Below are 23,433 nucleotides of genomic sequence, written 5' to 3'. Positions count from 1 at the left end.
GACCGGGGCACGCACCCGCATCCCCTGCATCGGCAGGCGGACTCTCAACCACTGTGCCACCAGGGAAGCCCCAAGTTTATTATTGATATGTATGTTCCTATTACCATTTTCTTAATTGTTTTGGGTTTGTTTTTGTGAGTCTTTTTCTTCTCTTGTGTTTCCCACCTAGAGAAGTTCCTTTAGCATTTGTTGTAAAGCTGGTTTGGTGGTGCTGAATTCTCTTAGCTTTTGCTTGTCTGAAAAGCTTTTGATTTCTCCATCAAATCTGAATGAAATCCTTGCTGGATAGAGTAATCTTGGTTGTAGATTTTCCTCTTTCATCACTTTATGTATTCTGCCACTCCGTTCTGGCCTGCAGAGTTTTTGCTGAAAACTCAGCTGATAAACTTATGAGGATTCCTTTGCATGTTATTTTTTGTTTTTTCCCTTGCTGCTTTTAATATTTTTTTCTTGAATTTAATTTTTGTTAGTTTGGTTAATATGTGTCTTGGTGTGTTTTTCCTAGGGTTTATTCTGTATGGGACTGTCTGTGCTTCCTAGACTGGGTGACTATTTCCTTTTCCGTGTTACGGAAGTTTTCATCTATAATCTCTTCAGATATTTTCTCAGACCCTTTCTTTCTCTCTTCTTCTGCTGGGACCCCTATAATTCGAATGTTGGTGCATTTAGTGTTGTCCCAGAGGGTCTCTGAAATTGTCTTCAATTCTTTTCATTCTTTTTTCTCTATTCTGCTCCTTGGCAGTTATTTCCACCATTTTGTCTTACAGCTCACTTATTTGTTCTTCTGCCTCAGTTATTCTGTTACTGGTAACCTTCTCGTGTATTTTTCGTTTCAGTTATTGGGTTGTTCATTTCTGTTGGTTTGTCCTTTAGTTCTTCTAGATATTTGTTAAACATTTATTTTCTCAATTGTGCACCTTCATTCTATTTCTGAGATTCTGGATCATCTTTACTATCATTACTCTGAATTCTTTTTCAGGCAGATTGCCTATTTCCTCTTCATTTATTTGCTCTTCATTTATTTATAGGTTTTTACCTTGCTCCTTCATCTGTGACATATGTTTTTGCTGTCTCATTTTTTAATTTTTTTTATGAGTGGGATTGTGTTCCCGTCTTTAGTGGTTGTTTGCCCTGAGGCTTCCAACACTGGAGTTTGTAGGCTGTTGGGTAGAGCAGGGTTTTGGTGCTGAGATGAGGACCTCCATGAGACCTCACTCCAATGAATATTCCCTGGGGTCTGAGGTTCTCTGTTAGTCCAGTGCTTCGGAGTCAGAGATCCCACCGCAGGAGCTTTGCCCAACCGCCGGCTCATGAACCAAGATCCCCCAATCTGCATGGTGTGGCAGAAAAAGAAAAAGAAAGAAAGAAAGAAGAAAAGAAAAGAAAGTAAAAAAAAGGGGGTGAAAGGCCTTGGCTGTGGAGGGTGGGGCCTAAACAAGGGCAAGGTTTGGGTGGTGGGTGAGGCCAATGCTCAGGACCCACAGGGCTGGAAAAGGCCCTGGGTGCTGTAGGGGGTGGGGCTTAGGTTCGAGGAACAGAAGGGGCCCAGGCGTGCCCCACCACTCCTGGTCTCAGAGGGTGGGGGTGCTCAGTGGGGCTCCCAGGCCTGAGTGGGCAGGGAAAACGCCCTCCACTCCTCTCCTGCTCCTCCTGGAGGGCCCCTCCCACCTGCCTCTCCTCAGCCTACTTCCTGTGCCCCCAGGAGCAATGTGGCCGTGGGGAGGAGGGGGCTCTGTAGGGCAGGGGACCAGCCTGGGAGCTCAGCAGGCTCCCCGGACCCGAGTGGGTGGGGCAATCAACCTCTCCACTCCTCTTCCGCTCCTCCCGGATGGCTCCTCCCACCTGCCTCTCCTTATCTCCCTGGCCTCAGGGGTGCCCATCCTGTCTAGCCTCCACTTCTCCTCCCACCTCAGTCCCCCACATCGTACCAGTTCACTTGGGGGTTCCTCCCATCTCCTTGGGCGTCAGGGTCCCCCACCAGCGGTCGGCAGGCATCCTAATTATGGCGAGATGCTAACTCGGCATCTTCCCACACTGCCGTCTTGACTCCGCCTCCCCAGACATCGTGTCATTTTATTCCTGCATGCTACAGTATGCTTCTCTAAAAGAAATGGACCTTTTTCTTATATAACCATAATATCATTATCACCACAAAAAAATTCACAGTAACCCCTATACTATTTAATGCCCAACTCATAACACTATTTCCTCAATTGTCTTTAAAATATCTTTTTTTAAGTTAATTTATTTAAACAAAGATGTCACAGTGTCCACATCCTCCATTTCTTCTTAGATCTTTTAAGTCTCTTTAAGTTATTTTTTGACACTATTAACTTGTTGCAAAAACTGTAGACTGGACTCAGGTTCAGGATTGATTAGCTTGTGTAGTCCCTTGAGATGCTCTCCTCTCCCCTGTATTTCCGGTAAATGGAAGTCAGCACTAGAGGCTTGATTGGATTCCGGTTCAACTCCAATGAGCCAGTGCTTCCCAGCGGACAGTGTTACCTCCTACTGTGTCCCATTGGGAAGACCGCGCCTGCTTGTTCTTCTGTTGGTGATAAGGGTCTTGGTGTGGAGTGGGCAGACTCTAAATGTTTTCCAGTGACTTAGGACCACTTAATATTTCCTCAGGGATTCTTGTTTATACAAAAGAAATGTAAGCGGTTACAGCGAATGCTCTAATTTTTTTTAAAATAATTCAGTAATTTGTAGTGTGTTACAGATTAGCTGTGATAGTTTTTATATTTCAGCTTTCAAAAAGAATGGCCTTTGATAATGATCTTCCTTCCAACCAGCAGTTTTTCTTTGGGGGCATATGTAAAGAGATGTATATTTAAGCTCTCAGTCAAAGCTTTTCGGTTCAAAAAGGAAGAGCACATGCTCTTGTGCTGGGCTGACAAGCTCATGGATTGCAATTTCGAGGGTGCATGAAAATGGTAAAGAAAACTATCATACAGGGAACTACCTTGAAATTAAAAAAAAAAAAAAAAAAACTTCACATCAGAAGATTGGTGTGTAAAAGATGGAAGACCAAAAACATGCATCAGCTAGTCTTATTGCCTTTCCAATCTTCCAGGAGCCAGTATGGTTTCAAGTAGTAGGCTATCAATTCTAAAATGTACAAGTAAACCAGAATTTCAAAATTTTACTTCAAAGGATGACTTCCTAAGTTACAATGTTTTCATTAAAATTAAAACATAATTTCAGCATTAACATTAGCAAGATTAGTGCTTCCTTGTTATAATAATAAACTTGACTATTAAAAGACTGAAATGTAGGTTAATTTAACTTTTCCTTTATTTTTCTTCTGCCTTCTTTACTTTTATTTTTCTCTTTCTTACTATTTTTTCTTCTCTTTAATGTATACTTTTTTCTGCCATTTTCCATTTTCTTTTTATGTACATGTCTTCTATTTAACACAGAGAGAGAGATTGCTAGCTGGAAAATGTAGCAGAAACTTGACCAAGTTTCACTCCTTTTCAGACCCAAACTTTTAACCCCCCAGAGGGTCACACCAGGCAGTGTCAGGAGGAACAGCTGCAAGTATGGTTGAAAGAACTTAACTCCAATGCCAATTTGTGATTTCAAATGAAAAGTCATTTTTTTTTGAAACAAAGAACAGAATGAAAGTAGACCACATAGTTATTTTGGGGCATCACATATAAATCACAGTAGCCTAACTGTCACGTTCCATTTGGCAGTACCACAAACCTTGATAAAAATTTATTGTCATTTTTGAGAAATGGTTCTTCTGGACCAGAGTGTAGAATTCAAGCCAGCAGACTTACATTGGTGACTGGATTCAAGCTTTATTTTGTTTTAAAAACCTTGGATATTTTCCACTCTTTCAGAAGTGATTTATGAATTTGAACCAACATAAAAACTGATATTTATGAATTAACCCAAGTTAAGAATGATTTATTATTGCAAAAAAAATGTTAGGTTTGGCTTTTCCCTTCATTGATCAGAAACAGAATCATCTTTTAATTATTATTGGAGGGAAAGGAAAACACCTTTGTTTTGCACAAAATATATATTTCATACTTGTTTCCCTCCTGGGTTTTGCTTTTATGCCAACATAAATACGCAGGACACTTATGAGATGTGTTTCTAAGCAGTGGGTCATTCATTTAATATTGCTCACTTAAAAAGTTAACCTCTATGGATAAATGAGAATAAATTCAATTCCAGTGGTTGAATTTTAGGATCATACTAAAGACAATGTTGGAAGGATTATTTATGGTTATGTAATCTTTTAGAGAAGCAGAGAGAAAAATCCTTAAATAGTAAAGTTCATTATGTTTTCTTTACTGTATAAAGGACCTGTAACACTGGTAATCACTATATTTATTCTCAGGTTAATTATCAGAGCTGTCAAAATACTGACAAAATTATAAAGTGAAAATGAAAGAACAGTTATTCAAAACAAAAATGATCTCTTTAGGCTACTAATTACATGAACTTCTAATTAATACATCAAGACAAAAATAGCTTCATAATAGTTAAGGAGAGAAAAATAAATAAATTTGCAGTGAAGCAGGGCAGATTACCAAATGGCTGAATAAAGTAAACCCTTACATTTGCCTAGTTTTTAACAGCTTAAAGGGGATTTCATAGATTTATTTATCTAATGTTATCCCCTTGAGATAAGCAAATGTATTATTATTCCTATTTTATACATAAGGAAGGGAATGGTTAAAAGATTGCACCACACGAAGCAAACATTAAAAGAGGTACATTTGTAACCAAAACAGCAGAGACCAGGACTTCTCACTAGTATCCTATCCATAGCACTACCCAAGCCCAAGGGACTTATCCATATGTGGATCATGACAGGGAGCTGGAAATGTTTTTCACAGAAGTGAGACATTATCCAAACTTAAAATATTTTGCCATTTTCTTCACTCTAACCTCCAAGGCCTACAATCTGCATATCTAGTTCTGGGGGTGTACTTCTGAATACGAGCCTGTAACCAGGATCAGTATACAGCTTCTCACATCACCCCAACATGGATTTATTTACCTCTTCTCCGCAATTCCCATCTGCCTCCAGCACTGGGCTGGGAGTCAGTGGGCTCAGAAGTCTTGGATTCTGATTCTACTTCTGGCCCTTTTGTGACTGGAGACAGGTTGCCTGACATAATCTCCCACTGTTCATCCATAAAATGTTGATAGCAGTCTCAGCCTGGCTCACTGAGCTTTCCAAAGTTTCAGATGGCTTTAAAATATAGGTGAGGATTATGGTTAAGTATGATCTCCAGATTATTGCCTCATTTTCTTTTTCGAACATTTCATCCTGACCATTATAAATGCAAATTCTAAAGAAAATGAGCATTCGATTCATGAAAAGAAACTTGTACAACTTTTCATACTCCCTTAGAATCAGAGTATTTTAGGGAGAAAGACAGGTTAATAGAGACTCAGATTTTTCATCTGAAGAAACTGAGACCCTGTGGAAGTTTCTCACTTGTGCAAAGTGGCACAGCTTGACAGTCACAGAAATGTAACTAAATCTCAGATACTGGAGTCCAGAATACCATTCTGTTGCATTTCATCCCATGAGCTAGGACTGTGTAACTTTTCCAACAGCAAGATAAATGAATGTAAGAATATAAATCATGTTACCGTTTACAACATATATTTCTTTCCTTGTAGCTTCTTGAAAAAAATTAGTGCCGTTTAAATTTCGCATGGTTTTTTTGTTATGCTAATTTCTCGTGGAATGAAAAGAGAATTTAAAAAATTTAAATGTAAGAAGTATCACTCTGGAGACCCTCTCCTGAGAATGATAAGCTTTTCAGATTGATAAAAGATTTTTCGGCTGTGAGACTATAATGGCTCAATTTCAGTGTACCCCAGAGTTCCATAATAGAATAATTTAAAATGACTGTTTCTTCATCTTTCAGGATCTGGAAGATTTGATTAAAGCAAAAGAAAAAGAGGTAGAGAAAATTGAGCAGAATGGACTTGCTTTGATTCAGAACAAGAAAGAAGAAGCCTCTGGCATTGTCATGAGCACACTTCAGGATCTCAACCACACCTGGGCAAATTTAGACCACATGGTAACGTTTCTTGTGGAGAGCTGCCTCCAAGACTGTGCTTGCCATCTCATGTCCAAATGTGACATGGGTTTTGGTTTTCCTAAAATAAGTAAATAATCACGGAATCTACACAGCATCTGTTGGTGGTGTTAAGTCCACTTTATTAACCTTCTTTTAAAGAGCCTAGCTTCGGATGTTTCCTATAATTAACATTACTATGAACATGGCTTTTTTAATAATCTTATCCATTCCCATGTCCATAGATACCATCTAGGCACAGATGGTTATCAGATGTGTATCCTCAGACTGGATTTCTCACCTAAACTATAGACAGAGACAGACACAGAGGGAAGTCCTCTGTAGACATCTCTGCTTGCATGACCATTAGACATCTCAAACTTCCTGCCCAAACCAACTCCCATTCTTTTTCTTTTTTAAAATTTATTTTTGCTGTGTTGGGTCTTCATTTCTGTGCACAGGCTTTCTCTAGTTACTACAAGCGGAGGCCGCTCTTCATCGCGGTGCGCGGGCCTCTCACTGTCGCAGCCTCTCTTGTTGCGGAGCACAGGCTCCAGACGCGCAGGCTCCGTAGTTGTGACTCACGGGCCCAGTTGCTCCGCGGCATGTGGGATCTTCCCAGACCAGGGATCGAACCCGTGTCCAATGCAGATTCTCAACCACTGCGCCACCAGGGAAGCCCCCAGCTCCCATTCTTCCCCCACAAACCTACACTTTCTGCCACCTCAGTTCATGACAACTCTACCCATCCAGTTGCATGAGCTGAAACCTATGGAGTCATTCTTCACTCTCTTTCCCTCAGACCCACACAGGGTCCATCAACAATCTTGTCAGCCTTATTTTCAGGATAGATCTAGAATCCAGGCTCTGCCCCCGTCTGTGCAGCTAGCACCTAGGTCTAAGTCACCGTCACTGCTTGCTTTATTTTCATGGCCTCCTAAATAGTCTCCGTGCCAGAGAAGTCCTGTTAAAATGGAAGTCAGATCACACCCGTCCTCTGCTCACAACCCCGCAATATCTTCCTGTCTCATTCAGAATGAGGCCAGGGCTTCCCTGGTGGCGCAGTGGTTGAGAGTCCGCCTGCCGATGCAGGGGACACGGGTTCGTGCCCCGGTCCGGGAAGATCCCACATGCCGTGGAGCGGCTGGGCCCGTGAGCCATGGCCGCTGAGCCTGCGTGTCCAGAGCCTGTGCTCCGCAACAGGAGAGGCCACAACAGTGAGAGGCCCGCGTACCGCAAAAACAAACAAACAAAAAACAACAAAGAAAAAGAGAATGAGGCCAAAACCATGCGGCTCCCGCTGCTAGCCCACAGGTTTCTTGTGCTTCTGCTGTCCCCCTAGTCTGGAACCCAGTGGTGTGCTCCACACTCGGGGACTTTGTCCCAGCTCTTCCCTGTGCCCGGAGCCCCCTCTTCCTGATATCCACATGGCCACTCCCTCTCCTCAAAGCCCTTGTTTAAATTCGCCGTCTCAGGGAGGGCTTTCCTGACCACCTTGTTTCAAATGACAGCCTTTGCATCCTCCCCTTACATGCCCTGACTCTCTTCTCCGCTTTGCTTTTATCTGTGCTATTTATCAACTTCTAATATATGATGTGGTCTGCTCGTTTATTTAACTTCTCTCACTAAAACGTAAGCTCTGTGAAGACGTTTGACATTATGTGCTGAATAGAGGGTTGAATCCCCCAGTAAGAAGAATACATGTAACAACGACCCCTGCTCTGCACACACCTGTGCCAGTGGTTCCTACCCACACTTGCCAGAGGTGAGGGCTGAGGCACCAGCAGGTTAAGTGACAGGGACCAAGGTGTCCAGCAAACCGCTCTCGCAGGCCACGTGATGGTCTCCTAGGGCAGATTTCTAATTACCTTATCTTTAACCCGATTTTAAATCTAGTTCATTTTATTTTATGCACTTTTATAAATCATTCACAATTCTTTGGAAACAATTTACCATCTAAATAAATTGAGTGGTTCTTTCACAGAAATATCTTCTCATGAAAAACAAACAAAAATACTACAAGGAAGAAATAGACAATTTAGAAATTCTCATTGATCTCTTGGCTTTACGTTCATGCTTGTTCCTGACTTTCCTAGGACAGGCCCTGGCACCTGCCTGTACGTGGGAGTGTTGCCTCGTTTCTGCAGCAGCATTTTCTTAGGCCTTTGGCCCATGTGATAGTACCTCGATTGGTTTCAACATTTTTTGGTTATGCTAAGAAAAAGAGCAGAGAATTCAGGTGCAAGTTAATTTATATGATCTCTTTTCTTAATCATGGCCATACTTACTCCATATTCAAAAGATGAGGAGTGAAATCCAGGGAGTCCAAAGCAGATATCTTTCTAAATGATACAGATCAAACTAAAACCTTTTCTGTTGCAGATAAGTACAGGAAAGAATGTTCTTGGATGTTTTATCTTAAGATATTCATTTGAGGGTGTGTTTATGTGTGTGCATGTGTGTGAGAGAGAGAGAGAGCTTGCACATACCTGGGATGGATCGATAGGTAAATAGTTAGATAGATAAATATCGATAGGTAGGTAAGTAGATGGACAGATGATAGATAGGTTTCATTTCTTGGGACCAGTCTGCCTAGATTTACATCTAGATCTTTCACACTCTAACTGAGCCTGTGCTCCGCAACAGGAGAGGCCACAACAGTGAGAGGCCCGCGTACCGCAAAAACAAACAAACAAAAAACAACAAAGAAAAAGAGAATGAGGCCAAAACCATGCGGCTCCCGCTGCTAGCCCACAGGTTTCTTGTGCTTCTGCTGTCCCCCTAGTCTGGAACCCAGTGGTGTGCTCCACACTCGGGGACTTTGTCCCAGCTCTTCCCTGTGCCCGGAGCCCCCTCTTCCTGATATCCACATGGCCACTCCCTCTCCTCAAAGCCCTTGTTTAAATTCGCCGTCTCAGGGAGGGCTTTCCTGACCACCTTGTTTCAAATGACAGCCTTTGCATCCTCCCCTTACATGCCCTGACTCTCTTCTCCGCTTTGCTTTTATCTGTGCTATTTATCAACTTCTAATATATGATGTGGTCTGCTCGTTTATTTAACTTCTCTCACTAAAACGTAAGCTCTGTGAAGACGTTTGACATTATGTGCTGAATAGAGGGTTGAATCCCCCAGTAAGAAGAATACATGTAACAACGACCCCTGCTCTGCACACACCTGTGCCAGTGGTTCCTACCCACACTTGCCAGAGGTGAGGGCTGAGGCACCAGCAGGTTAAGTGACAGGGACCAAGGTGTCCAGCAAACCGCTCTCGCAGGCCACGTGATGGTCTCCTAGGGCAGCTTTCTAATTACCTTATCTTTAACCCGATTTTAAATCTAGTTCATTTTATTTTATGCACTTTTATAAATCATTCACAATTCTTTGGAAACAATTTACCATCTAAATAAATTGAGTGGTTCTTTCACAGAAATATCTTCTCATGAAAAACAAACAAAAATACTACAAGGAAGAAATAGACAATTTAGAAATTCTCATTGATCTCTTGGCTTTACGTTCATGCTTGTTCCTGACTTTCCTAGGACAGGCCCTGGCACCTGCCTGTACGTGGGAGTGTTGCCTCGTTTCTGCAGCAGCATTTTCTTAGGCCTTTGGCCCATGTGATAGTACCTCGATTGGTTTCAACATTTTTTGGTTATGCTAAGAAAAAGAGCAGAGAATTCAGGTGCAAGTTAATTTATATGATCTCTTTTCTTAATCATGGCCATACTTACTCCATATTCAAAAGATGAGGAGTGAAATCCAGGGAGTCCAAAGCAGATATCTTTCTAAATGATACAGATCAAACTAAAACCTTTTCTGTTGCAGATAAGTACAGGAAAGAATGTTCTTGGATGTTTTATCTTAAGATATTCATTTGAGGGTGTGTTTATGTGTGTGCGTGTGTGTGAGAGAGAGAGAGAGCTTGCACATACCTGGGATGGATCGATAGGTAAATAGTTAGATAGATAAATATCGATAGGTAGGTAAGTAGATGGACAGATGATAGATAGGTTTCATTTCTTGGGACCAGTCTGCCTAGATTTACATCTAGATCTTTCACACTCTAACAGTATGATCTCAGGTGATTTTTGTAACTTCTTTGTCCCTCAGTTTCCTTAATATAAGATGAGCATAAGGATCCCATCTACCTCATAAGGTTGTTATGAGGATAAAGTGGGTTAATGCATTTAAAGCACTCATTTAATATGTTTCCTAAACTGTGGTATTAAATATACTGACCTTTTATCACTTTTATATTATAATACATATAAATAATATATACTATAGGTAAAGGTTATATATATATATATATAACCTTTTTAAGCGTTTCAATTTAGGCTGTGTGATCAGAAGTATGAAAGGCTTAAATTCCAACATTGCTACATTTTACTTTTCAAATCTTTCTTTTTTAATTTGAGTTTATTTATAATGCCTGAAATCCCAATGAAGTTCTTAAATGTTAATAGTTTTCCCATCAATGCAATATATATTTATATATATTATCACTTAAAATATTTGGCCTTTAAAGAGATAAACAGTTACCTCATGGAGGCCAGATACTCTCTCTCCCGATTCCGTCTGCTGACTGGATCTTTAGAAGCTGTGCAGGTTCAGGTGGACAATCTTCAGGTAAGGGATGAACATCCTTTAACATCCTTTTTAATTTGAGAAAAATTTTTTAAAAATGAGCAAATGCAAACATCATCCTGGAATAATTGGTGTATATTGTTTACATTTAATTATTTTAAAAATATTTAAAATTAATTTTACCTGCTTTATTGTTACATAACCAAACTTGCCCGTGGATACCAAATTCTGGAATAACTGGTATATAACTAAATGATTTTTTTAATTATATAAATATCCCCATGAATGTATTTTATAAAATGATTTTATATGCAAATCAATCTCCTGGATCCATTATTGCTGCCTTTTATATCTTCCCTTTCTCTTTTTTATCCTGCTTTTCTAAACACATTCTACAGGATTAAAAAGAAAACAAAAAGAAAAATAGCGAACGTCATAAAATTTTAAACCATTAAGTTGTTTTCTTTGCGTTCAGCAGAATGTCAATGGTGTGTACACGTAATCCTCCTTTTCTAGCACTTACTGCTTGGTTTCCTGTGTGTCCATCACCACTGTATTCATCCAGGAGGACATTGCTACTGTTTGACTTAAACAGCACACTGTCCTCTCTTAGGTCACTGCTCTCAATCAGCTACTGCCCTCACTCGCCTGCACACCTGGGCGCTCTCACCTGCCATTGCCCTTTCTCCCTGGCTAAGTAACGCAGCCTATGGGATGGGCAAGTCAGGCCCTAAGGGATGGGATGACAGCCTCGTGTGTCTCTCCTTACATCGGTCCACGTCCCTGGCTTGGCAATCAAAGTTTATATGTTGCTGACATGATATGCATACTCTCTGCAGGTTGTGCCGTTTTTTTGGGTGAGGCAGGAGGGAGGAAGGATAAAATAAGCATATACAGTTTCCTTCTTTTGAGTGTGTGCATGTGTGTGTGTGTGTGTGTCTGCGCCGCACGGCATGTGGGACCTTAGTTCCCCACCAGGGATCGAACCTGTGCCCCCTCCATCGGAAGTGACGAGTCCTAACCACTGGGCCGCCAGGGAAGTCAAAGTACATACAAAATATGTACTTTGTAACCTTGTACATACAAAGTACAAGGTTAAATGTCTTTAAACCTTAAACTAGTTGTTGCAGATACTAAGAATCATTAAAGCTTATTTTGAGAATAGTAAGTTTAAAAAGACATTTATAACTTTGAGGAGGTTAGAAGTACTTTTTAATTGAGCTTACTCTGTGCTTCTCATCTTCTGTCTTAAGATATGAAAGGACTCAGGGTCTGTTCCTTATATATTTTGATTTGATGGCAACCATACATCAGTGGTAAGTGGGGACTGGATTTCTGCAGCCTGCTTCACCTGTGGAGTTTTACTAAGAACTGAGTCTATCACTTCAGCAACATTTCCAGGGAAATATCTTTCTTCACTGGTTCTTGGTAGACAACTCCACCAAGCCTATAGCCTGCCTAATAAATATTCTTTGCAAGGAAGAACATCAGAGATAGAACTTAGAGCTGGTACTCAGAAAAGCTATGCCTTCTTAAAGTCTCACTATCAGGAATCTCTGGTAGAGCAACTTTGGGTAAGTAATAAAGCAGAGATCTGGACTTTGACCTTGAGCAGCAAAGAGAACCGCAGTATAATGGATTGCACACCCAGCAGCCCCACACCTTCCTTCTCGACGGTGGACAGGGGCTCCCCGTGTGAGCTTTCCCAGCAGAATTCCAGCTCCCACTCCAAGAAGTCTCAATTGTTAAGAACCCTCCTCACACCCATAAGAACAAACTCATGAAAAAGAAAAAATGGTTATCTAAAGAAAGCTCATAAAGCATTGGGGCAAAGTCATGGTTTTTGTACTTGTATGTTCATATCTATGAAAACAGCTATAAATTACCCTTAAACTTGATCATTAGAATTTTTAGATCCTGTTATGTCATCTGTGGCACATTTCCTTTGGGCAGAATCTTCAAGATGATCTAGAAAAACAGGAAAAGAGCTTACAGAAATTTGGCTCTATCACCAACCAACTGTTAAAAGAGAGTCACCCGCCTGTGACAGAAACTCTTACCGATACACTAAAAGAAGTCAATATGAGGTATGGGACATGCCGGTTTTACACTGTTGCTCATTATTCGTATCACGATCTTATTATAAATAACAATACAATTAGAACACTGGCATTTTGAATTTGAGCTTTATAGGTTCTATTCTACTAATGTTTTCATTTTCACAAAATGAACTCAAGGATAAGTAAATGTAGTGGAGATATTTAGAAAGGAATTAGAACTGCGGTATACCCCAAGATTGACCTCATCTCTACTACCTACCCTTGAAATATGAGAGTGAAATGTTACTTTTTATTACGTTCGATAGAAATGAGACATCTGCATTATTTCCATATTCACATGAACCAGGATCATGAAAAATAAAATAGTAAATAACAGCATTTGGTGAGAGGTGGGAATCAGCCCATGAGTGTTGGCTGTCGTTTCCAGATGGAATCACTTGCTGGAAGAGATTGCAGAGCAGCTGCACGCCAGCAAGGCCCTACTTCAGCTTTGGCAGAGATACAAGGACTACTCCAAACAGTGTGCTGCTACAGTTCAACAGCAGGAGGGTCGAACCAATGAGCTCTTGAAGGCAGCCACTGACAAGGACATCGCGGACGACGAAGTTGCCACATGGATTCAAGATTGCAATGTATGTTCAGGAACTATCGCGTGGTACCAACTTGTCAAGCTTAGACTTCTCAAGTGTAGCAGGGCTGGTGCTCCTGTGTTTAAGCTTTTGTCACGCCTCTACGTGCGACAACTATCCAAAAATGATTGTTGCAAGTATCAGAGAGGCTGCTAGGTTTTCAGAACACAGTAGCACACGTAACAGATTTAAGAGATCCCCTCCCGTTGTTTTATTTTTAAAGAGTTGTTTTCCCATTTTTCCTGATGGAATACAGTCCATGTGAAAGACTTAGGCTATCTGTTTTTACAGAGATGGTCAGTATAAGAAATGACCGTATGAAGAGTAATGTTACATCGTTTAAAATTCCATTGTTCCAAGGTATTGTCCAGTGAGGTCCATTATCTCTTATGTAAGCATCGACATCATAATTTCTTCTAAGAACTTAATGGTAGGAAGAGGTCTTTCTTTCCTGATTTATAGGTATACTTCTTTTTAATAGCTTTTTAATATTTCTCTTTTTCACTGCAGCTGCCAATAACCTACTTAAGGTTTTCAAGAGCAATTCTCTCGTTTCACCTATCACATGCCTCTTACTATTCGTCCTTATTTGTCTCTATTTTAATGAATTTATTTCAAAGACCTTCTTATAAACTTTCCCAAATCGGTTATTAGAATTAGGCAATAAAAAGCACATAAATAAAAGTTTAACCCATTCTAAGACCCTCACATGAAAAATGAATAATCACTTTACAGCTAAAGTTTAAGATTTACAGTAAATTCTGTGCTTTTTGTTTTCTCTTTCCACATAGTTTATCTTTATGAAATTTGTCATTTTCAGTCCTCCTTCGTTGAGTTATGCCTGTTCTAGAGTCTAGTGCTAGAGATGATTGCTGTGAATTTTCTGATCTCTCTGTCAGGGTTAAAGTTGCCCTTTGTTTTTCCCCTTCTCACTGTAGCCCCTGCGCGGGTGTAGCAGGCTCTGCTCTCTCTGTATCTGGTGGGGCACCAGCAACAGGTGGAAGAATCAGTCAGTTGTCATCCCTCAGAGGTAGATGAAAACCAGAAACAGGGAATTTCCAGCAGCTTATTAATTTGGAGCCTATAAAAGGGTCCCACAAAAAATGGAGGCAAGAGATATCACAGAAAAGAATGGAGATAGAGTCTACCCTTCCTGCCGCTTACCAGAGCCATAGCTGGGCTTCTGCACCCACCAAGAGGGGAGGGTGTACTGTAACCACTAAAATGTGACCACACATATAGTTCCTCTCTTGTGTGTATAATATTAAGTCAAAAAAGGTAAAACGTAGCACTGGGTTTTCAATTTGATATCAATTACATGAAGAGGCATGAAAAAACTGCCAAAATGTTTTCAGTTATTGGCTCTACTTGTAGATAATGTTTTTTCTTGTTTATATAAGTTTTTCTGCATTTCCCCAATGTCCTACAATGAACCTGTGTAGCTTTTGTAACCAGAATAGTACATTGTTTTAAATGTTCATACACATTTTTAAAAATGGAATTCAGTTGTTTTTTCCTGCAGGTAAAGGTTATTTAGTATAATAATTTGACAAATAAGAATTGAGTGTTTCTAATTGTTTATAATAAGGAATACACTTAACATGTTGTTTCATGACGGGCATGTTTTCATCTTCTGTAGGACCTCCTCAAAGGACTGAGGACGGTTAAGGATTCCCTTTTTGTTCTCCATGAGCTGGGAGAGCAACTCAAGCAACAAGTAGATGCGTCGGCAGCATCAGCCATTCAATCTGATCAACTCTGTTTGAGTCAACACTTATGTGCCCTAGAACAGGCTCTTTGCAAACAGCAGGCTATGTTACAGGTACAGAGCTCACATTCACCGGCTGTTATAAATTGGGCATTCTATAAAACCTGGGCATAAACACAGGAAAAGAAAAATTTTTCATCATCGAGGCAATGCCTCCTTCAAGACCAGAAAGTTAAAAAATAATCAAACTTGGAAGTTCCAGTGGGGTCAAGGGAACGTGGGAGTCTTGCACTTTTCTCTACAATGTACTTTTGCCCCCAAATCAGTGCTTCCTTCCACGGTAAAATATGTTCAATTAATAGACATTAAGTGGCTTTCATGTTAACAGTCATGTTTACCTGACAAGTCTTTGCAAGAATCAGAATATATTTCTGTTTGATAATGTAAAAACTAACTTTAATTGGTTAATTAATGGTATGTAGAAGTAATTCTAAGTGTTAAGCAAACTATATAAACGAAAAGAAGAAAATTTAAATTGTTGTAGCCTTGTCTTTTTAGGAATGGCATCTTGGGAATGGGAATTTGGCACAAGAATATGAAAAATAATTTTAATATCCACGTGCCCTTTCGCTAGATTTCTAAATACCAATTTTCTTTTGTGAAAAAAAGGCTGGAGTTCTTGACTATGAAACCTTTACCAAGAGTTTAGAAGCTTTGGAAGCCTGGATAGTAGAAGCTGAAGAAATACTACAAGGGCAGGACCCTAGCCACTCGTCTGACCTCTCGACCATCCAGGAAAGGATGGAGGAACTTAAGGTAAGTGTGTTCAAATCCTCATCCCAGATCTTCTATCTTCAAAATCCTAAAGAAAACTCAAAACTCCTGACATATGCCTACTTTCTGTTCCCAAGGAAACTCTTGCCAGCTCTGCTTTCCTCTTCTCTTGAGAGGAGTGATGGCACTGAGCTCAAGCTGATCTCGTGGTCCGTGTTGGGAGTCCCCCAGGAGCAGAGCTAAGATCCACCTCACTCCTCCTCCTGCCTCTGGTCCCTCCCTGCGCCCAATCCATCACCTCCTTCATAGCTCTTGAACCTCCCATGTCCATCACTACCATCATCCACTCCTACTTTACGCCGTCCGACCTTGCTCAGGGGCCAAGGCCACAGCCTCAGCCTCTGTGGACCTCTTTGCAGCAACCTCTGTCCCTCCAACCTGTAGCTGCCAGAATGATCTTTTTCTTTTTTCTTTTTTCTTTTGCACAGGCCTCTGACGGTCGCGGCCTCTCCTGCTGCGGAGCACAGGCTCCAGACGCGCAGGCTCAGCGGCCATGGCCCACGGGCCCAGCCGCTTCGCGGCATGTGGGATCTTCCCGGACTGGGGCACGAACCCGTGTCCCCTGCATCGGCAGGCGGACTCTCAACCACTGTGCCACCAGGGAAGCCCGATCTTTTTCTTTTAAAAGGTTTTACTTAATCATGAACGACTTTATAGTAAATAAAATAATACAATAGACATGCACATTTTATTACTATTATTCGTCTGCTTAAAACCCTCCATGGCTTCCCACTGCTTTCAGGATAAAGATCTATGTGAAGTATCAAGACCAGCAATAGCCGGCTTCCACCTCCCTAAGGGTCTCGCCTTCACCACCGTCTGTCTCCTTCTCCAGGCACTTGGGAGCTGCAGTGCTTCCCGGCGTCTGTGTGTAAGATGCCCATCTCCCGCTTTCTGAAATCCATTCCTTGTCCCCAAAAGGCATCAACTCCTGGTCATTTTATTCAGGGTCACTCTCAGAAAGCCTCCCCTTCTGTCCATGGTCAGGCCCCCCAGCGACACAGTTTCATAGCCCAGTGTTATTTTTCTTCAGACTTTCATCGTACCATCCAAGGATGTTCATGTGATAGGTGACTGCTGTTCTCTCTGCTATTGGAATAGTGTCTTACTCTTTCTGAGCACCAGGAGAGGGACCGTGGCATGTCAGTTTTGTTCACTGCTGATGTCCACCCGTGGAACTTCTGCCATCTAATAGTTTGCTTTTGGCTTCGACGGTTGGCAAGATTTATTCTCTCTTCAGGGTTACGAGCCTTTTGCAGAGCAGGCCAAGTGGACACACACACAGCCAAAGGTGTCCTGACCTTTTCTCCTGCCTGTAGCCGATTTCCTAGATGGAGTTACGAATGCCCACAGAACCAGGACAGGCACCTTTGTCCTGTGTGTGAAGGGAGGAAAGCGATCTGAAAGCATACACTGCTTTCTCAGTTGAGTCTCACTAACTTTGGGGTTGGGATCAAGGACCTAAAACTGAAGCTCTTAAGATAATGGGTGGTGATTTTGGAACTCAGGTGGGATTGCGTTCCATCCAAGGAGAACCCAATGAGTCGTGTTTACCTGGCTCTACCACTTACTAGCTGGGTGGCCTTGAGCAATTTACTTAGTGTCTGTGCCTCTTCTTCCTCATTGTAAATTGGGAATAGTAGTGGTTCTTACCTTATGGGATTGTTTTGAGGATAAAATGAGTTATACCTGTAAAGCTCTTATAACAATGCTTGGTTCATATGTGCTCAATAAATGTTAGTTAGCTATTACTATTAGAACTAATATTATTATTAAATAATAAAGGAGCAGACTAACATGGATAAATGAAATATAAAGGGTAAGAAATAAGTCCTTTCAGTCATCAGCACAATTTTCATCCTTTATCAGTTCAAGCAAGAATTACTGGGCTTCCCTGGTGGCGCAGTGGTTGAGAGTCCACCTGCCGATACAGGGGATATGGGTTCGTGCCCCGGTCCGGGAGGATCCCACATGCTGAAGAGCGGCTGGGCCCGTGAGCTGTGGCCGCTGAGCCTGTGCGTCCGGAGCCTGTGCTCCGCAACGGGAGAGGCCACGGCAGTGAGAGGCCCGCGTACGGCAAAAAAAAAAAAAAGAATTACTTATGAGTAAATAAATCAAGTAAATAATACATGTAAACTACTAAATGTTCAATAAGGGATAGTGAGTAGCTATAGCAGCAACAGCAGCAGTGGAAGCTGATGAGGAGATGCAGCTTTGCTTTCTTTGCAGCACTGGAGATTGCGAGGGGGTGACCTAGAAATGCAGGGGAGACCAAAGACCAGCTTCTTCCTGAAATCAGAAGATCGCTGTGCACTTTTGAAAGAGCTCTGCCTTTTCTGACCGTGGTGCTAAATCTAGTTTTGCATCTTGCTTTCAGGGACAGATGCTAAAATTCAGCAGCATGGTCCCAGATTTAGACCGGCTAAATGAGCTTGGATACAGGTTGCCGCTAAATGATAAAGAAATCAAAAGGATGCAGAATCTGAACCGGCACTGGTCTCTGATCTCCACCCAGACTACAGAAAGATTCAGGTAGAGTAACCCAGAGATGTTTTGGCCACTCTGAAATATCAGTAGAAATAAGTTCATGATTTGTGTATATTTATAAATTCTAGATCTTTGCAATGTTATTCACACAATTTGAACTAAAAGTGAGAAGCTCAAAATGTGAAGTGATTTCCCATGTTTAATGTACTGAATATTGTTTTAATCAAAAAATAAAACTTTTATATAAGAATATATTAAAGATACATAATTTTGTCATTTAAATTTCTTTTCTTCAATTTTCTTTTTATTTTTCACAAAATTTTACTACCTAACATGAAAGCTTTGTGGAGGTCAAATTAGAATTGGAACAGAGAATATTTAATCTAGTTTTATATGTTGAAGGTATAAGAAAAAAGCAACAGTATCACCATTATTCATTTTCCTTCTTCTGTCAGTAAGTTACAGTCATTTTTGCTACAACATCAAACTTTCTTGGAAAAATGTGAAACATGGATGGAATTCCTAGTTCAAACAGAACAGAAGTTAGCAGTAGAGATTTCAGGCAATTATCAGCATCTTTTGGAGCAGCAGAGAGCACATGAGGTAAGTTATGCCAGTACATTTTTGGGTGATAAAATTGTTTTAGGCCTTGTAAGATGCTGCAAAATGCCATGTGGAAGAATGAAAGCCCTATAATGTGTGCTGAATCTGCTGAAATGCATGCGATGTTTTTGCCTCTTCCTTAAGCTTGAAGTTTCGATATCTTAATCACAAAAATGCAGTCCAGTCTTTATTCCATAGTCGGTTATAAGCATGGGGCAGGCTTCAGTACCCTGCAAGGTATGGTGCCAGAATTGTGGTAAGATAATTTCCCAGTTGAATTACAGACTACACTAATATTGTCAAGGCTAGTTTCATTAAGAGATTATGCTTTGATCAAAAGTCTTTGATAAATAAAAATTGTGAGTTCTTTAAAAAACAGGTACATATTTTATACTAGGAAATCAAACTACCAAATATCTCCAGGTGTGCCTCTTGATCAAATTGCATAATAATCATTTCTCAAGAAACATCAAGAAAGAATTAGATACAAAAACAAATTAATTGGGCTTCCCTGGTGGCGCAGTGGTTGAGAGTCCGCCTGCCGATGCAGAGGATGCGGGTTCGTGCCCCGGTCCGGGAAGATCCCACATGCCGTGGAGCGGCTAGGCTCGTGAGCCATGGCCGCTGAGCCTGCGCGTCCGGGGCCTGTGCTCTGCAATGGGAGAGGCCACAACAGTGAGAGGCCCGCGTACCACAAAAAAAAACAAAAACAAATTAATCAATTTTCAATTAGTCTCTATTTTGCTATTTACTGGTGTAACTAAGTTGCTCCCGTGTTTATGAAATATACACAAATGGAGAGATAGGATGCAGCTAAAGCAGAGAAAAGCTTCATGCTGGATTTTAAAGAGAATGAAATTAATTTTAAGACATTTTGCTTAAATTTTTTAAAATAGAGAATTTAAATATGTGTAAGGGATTTTTAAGTCCAGTTTTATAGAGTTGACCAACAATGAAGTAATATACAGTGAATCAAAACTAAAATGAGATAGTACCTCACACACACTAGAATGGCTACAATAAAAAAGAAAACAAGTGTTGATGAGGGAATAGAGAAATTGGAATCCTCATACATTGCTGGTGGGAATGTAAAATGGTGAAGCTACTTTGGAAAACAATTTGGCAGCTCCTTAAAGTGTTAAACATAGAATTACCATGTGACCCAGTAATTCCACCCCTAGGTATACACCCAAGAGAAAGGAAAATATATGTCCATACAAAAGCTTGTACCAGAATTTTGTTCATTGCAGCAGCATTCATAATAGCCCAAAAGTGGAGGTGACCCAGATACCCACTAACTGATGATGAATACGATAAAATGTGGTATATCCATTTAATGGAATACTGTCCAGCAATAAAAAGGAACACAGTACTCATACATACTGCAGCATGGATCAACCTTGAAAACATTATGCTAAGAGGAAAGAAGCCAGTCACAAAAGACAGCAAATGACCTGATCTCATTTATATGAAACATCCAGAGTAGGTAAATCCATAGAGATCAGTGGCTACCTAGGGCTGGGGGGATTGAAAGGAGATGGGGAGTGATTGCTAATGAGTATGGAGCTTTTGGGGGGAGTTATGGCAATAGTCTAAAATTGATTGTGGTGATGATTGTATAACTCTGGAAATACAATAAAAATCATTAAATTGTAAATAGGTGAATTGTATGATATAGAATTCTATCCCAATAAAGCTGTTTAAAAAACAGTGAAAATCTGAAAGACTTTCTCTTGAGCTTTTTTAGTAGTGAAACAATTTTTTTTTTGCGGCACGCGGGCCTCTCACTGTTGTGGCCTCTCCCGTTGCGGAGCACAGGCTCCGGACGCGCAGGCTCAGCGGCCTTGGCTCATGGGCCCAGCCTCTCTGCGGCATGTGGGATCTTCCCGGACCGGGGCACGAACCCGCGTCCCCTACATCGGCAGGCGGACTCTCAACCACTGCGCCACCAGGGAAGCCCTAGTAGTGAAACAATTTTATTAACTGAGTTAAATTGAAAAACAGTGAGTTTATAAAAAGGGTGGATTTTTTTCCATTCTTCAACATTTTAAAAGGTCTTAAGTGATTCTCTGTCTGAAAATGGACCATATTCTGCATATTAAAAAAAACAGAATACAAATTATGTGTTAACTGACTTTATTAGGTGATTTTGAAAGGAAGAAGGGAGACATAATTCTACTTTTAGTCACTTAGTTTTAGTAAACAAAAACTAAACTGTATCTTTAAGTTTATCTTAATTGATGGTTTAAAAATATTCTTACATTGCAGGTTTTCATATACAGCCTGATTCAGCTGGAAATATTTTTCATAGTCTTGCTTGAACCAGAATTTTTGGAAAGTTATTGGAGAACTGGTCACTAAAATTAGGAACTCTAAATTATGTTTTTCTTTTTTAAAAATAACAGTTGTTTCAAGCAGAGATGTTCAGTCGTCAGCAGATTTTACACTCGATCATTGTTGATGGACAGCATCTTCTAGAACAAGGTCAAGTTGATGACAGGTAGGATCTTCGATATATTATTATGAAGAAAGGTTCCAGTAAATTAGCCATTTTCTTTTGAATGAGCAGGTTAGAGGGCATAGAGCCAATCTTCCTAAGGCAATTGTACTGGAGAGGAGCCTCAGAAATTGGAGGAAAGACTTGTCTGAATCTCTGAAGTGACTAAGTATTGAATCTTTTTAAAGAATTGCTATTATATTACATGAAGGACATAGAGTAATTGGAAATCACCTAGCCAACCTTCGCTAGTTGTCTGTAGGGGACTAGAATTAATGAATAGATCAGAATGAATTGTGTCAGTGATGTATCGGTGGTTTGTCAACAGATGCTTCTAATATTCTCATATGATTACAGAAATTTTATTCCTCAGAGGAGCATAGAGATCACTAGACCATCTCTCTTGTTTACAAATGAAAACTTGAGGCCCAGAAATGTGAACTGATTTGACCAAGGTCACATAACTAAGTAGCAATAGAATCAAGCCTAGCACTCGTGTACCTTGTCTTTAGTCAGGACCAGCCAGGTTTCCTATACCATGATAACACCTCCACATTTGAAAATGGTTTGCTGACTTAAGGCAGATTACACTCACCCTGAAACCCTGCTTCCTCTTTATTACTTAGCAGATTATCTCTGTATTAAAAATGCAGAGGGAAAATCTAGCTCCTCTTAAGATTTATGGCGTATGAATTGGCAATTTCGTCCTCCATTTACATTTCCTAGTAACAATGTTTACTCTACCCCATTACTTTCCGTGGTGATATTTGGCATACAAACCTCATTTATTTTATCACATATGTATGTCTTTTCCATATTTACAACAGTAGTTGTGATTATAATTAACTTAGTTTTTTTTCCCCAAAAAATAGAAAATAAGTCATTATTTTTATTAAGAGCTTTTTGAAAAAAAGTTTTGGAAACAATTTCAGTTTTAAGTGGATATTTCTTTGGAAGTACATGAAAGATTTTCATGATTAAGCTCGGAACAACAAAATGTGATGCCATATTTATTCTATTCTAAGGAAGCCAAACTTAAATGTGAGCTTTACTAAGAATTTAAGGCCTTCGAAATAAGACACATTCAAGTGCAATTAACTTATCTTTGGCTTTATCCTCCCTACTCTGTAACAATATTATAAAAGCTTGAGTCATTAAGTAAAATAAAATTTAAAATTCATGCTCAAGCCAACATCTATTAAATTTTAAATGTTAACAGGGAAAAACACCAAAGAGATGAAAATGGGAGGATGGGAACCAAGGGTAATTTTGAAAGCTGCCAGTGAAAAAAATTACAGATGAGAGCCTGTTGACAAATAGGAAGGTCCTAGATTACAGATGTATTGCGTTTTAAAAGTTCGTTTATACGTTTTGTTTTTGAAAGTTCAAGTTCAGCATTGAGCCCAGTGTCATGTTGTGAGTAGTTCCTCATGCTGACAGATAGCTCAGAGCAGCTTGGTTCTACAAAGTGAGGATGGAGGCTCCAAAGAGACCCTGGATGGCTAGCTGATAGTGAAGCAATATATAGGGTACTCTTCTCCAAGCCCTGGAGTTAGATGTTTTCAGAGATGATAGATGCTTGTAACTTTTAGGGATGTCTCATGAACCTAATTCATCATATTTGGTTCTACTGAAATTAGATTATAAATATCAGAATTTCCTCCCAAAACCAGAAGCACTTAATGACACATTTAGTTACAAAATCAAAGTTTAAAGTGGCCCTCGATAATAAGAGGTACCAAGAATATAGGAGCCCAGGACAGTAAATCCAACTCAGAGCAGAAGCCCCCCACAGGAGGGAAGAAAAGCAAGACTAGTAACCTAGAGAATAAGCAAGTAATGTTACACTTTAGTACTAAAATGTGTGAGTAACACTGTAATCTACAAAGAGACTCATGCTGTTTGATACTGGACAAACCAGTTCTAAAGCCACAGTCGGATGTTAAGGAAAACATAATAAAAAACTACC

The 23,433-nt window shown here is 40.3% G+C and overlaps 1 protein-coding gene across 2 annotated transcripts in view; it reads left to right on the top strand.

The window, feature by feature from the left end:
* The window catches only part of SYNE1 (spectrin repeat containing nuclear envelope protein 1), a 451,837-nt gene that overhangs the window by 346,034 nt on the left and 82,370 nt on the right, over window positions 1-23,433 (top strand). The window contains exons 115-123 of one of the 2 annotated variants that reach the window (XM_024748028.1): window positions 5,907-6,108; window positions 10,573-10,688; window positions 12,600-12,733; window positions 13,134-13,338; window positions 14,975-15,157; window positions 15,713-15,859; window positions 18,255-18,409; window positions 18,820-18,967; window positions 21,373-21,467. In XM_024748028.1, coding sequence (XP_024603796.1) covers window positions 5,907-6,108; window positions 10,573-10,688; window positions 12,600-12,733; window positions 13,134-13,338; window positions 14,975-15,157; window positions 15,713-15,859; window positions 18,255-18,409; window positions 18,820-18,967; window positions 21,373-21,467 — 1,385 coding nt within the window. Of the gene's footprint in view, window positions 1-5,906; window positions 6,109-10,572; window positions 10,689-12,599; window positions 12,734-13,133; window positions 13,339-14,974; window positions 15,158-15,712; window positions 15,860-18,254; window positions 18,410-18,819; window positions 18,968-21,372; window positions 21,468-23,433 lie in introns of those variants that run through there. The other variant, XM_024748024.1, reaches the window with a different exon arrangement.

Source organism: Neophocaena asiaeorientalis, unplaced genomic scaffold (assembly GCF_003031525.2).
Source record: "Neophocaena asiaeorientalis asiaeorientalis breed wild unplaced genomic scaffold, Neophocaena_asiaeorientalis_V1.1 scaffold123, whole genome shotgun sequence".
Taxonomy (NCBI): Eukaryota; Metazoa; Chordata; class Mammalia; order Artiodactyla; family Phocoenidae; genus Neophocaena; species Neophocaena asiaeorientalis.
The sequence above is the reverse complement of the archived record's forward strand: the minus strand, read 5'-3'. Positions and strand labels throughout refer to the sequence as shown.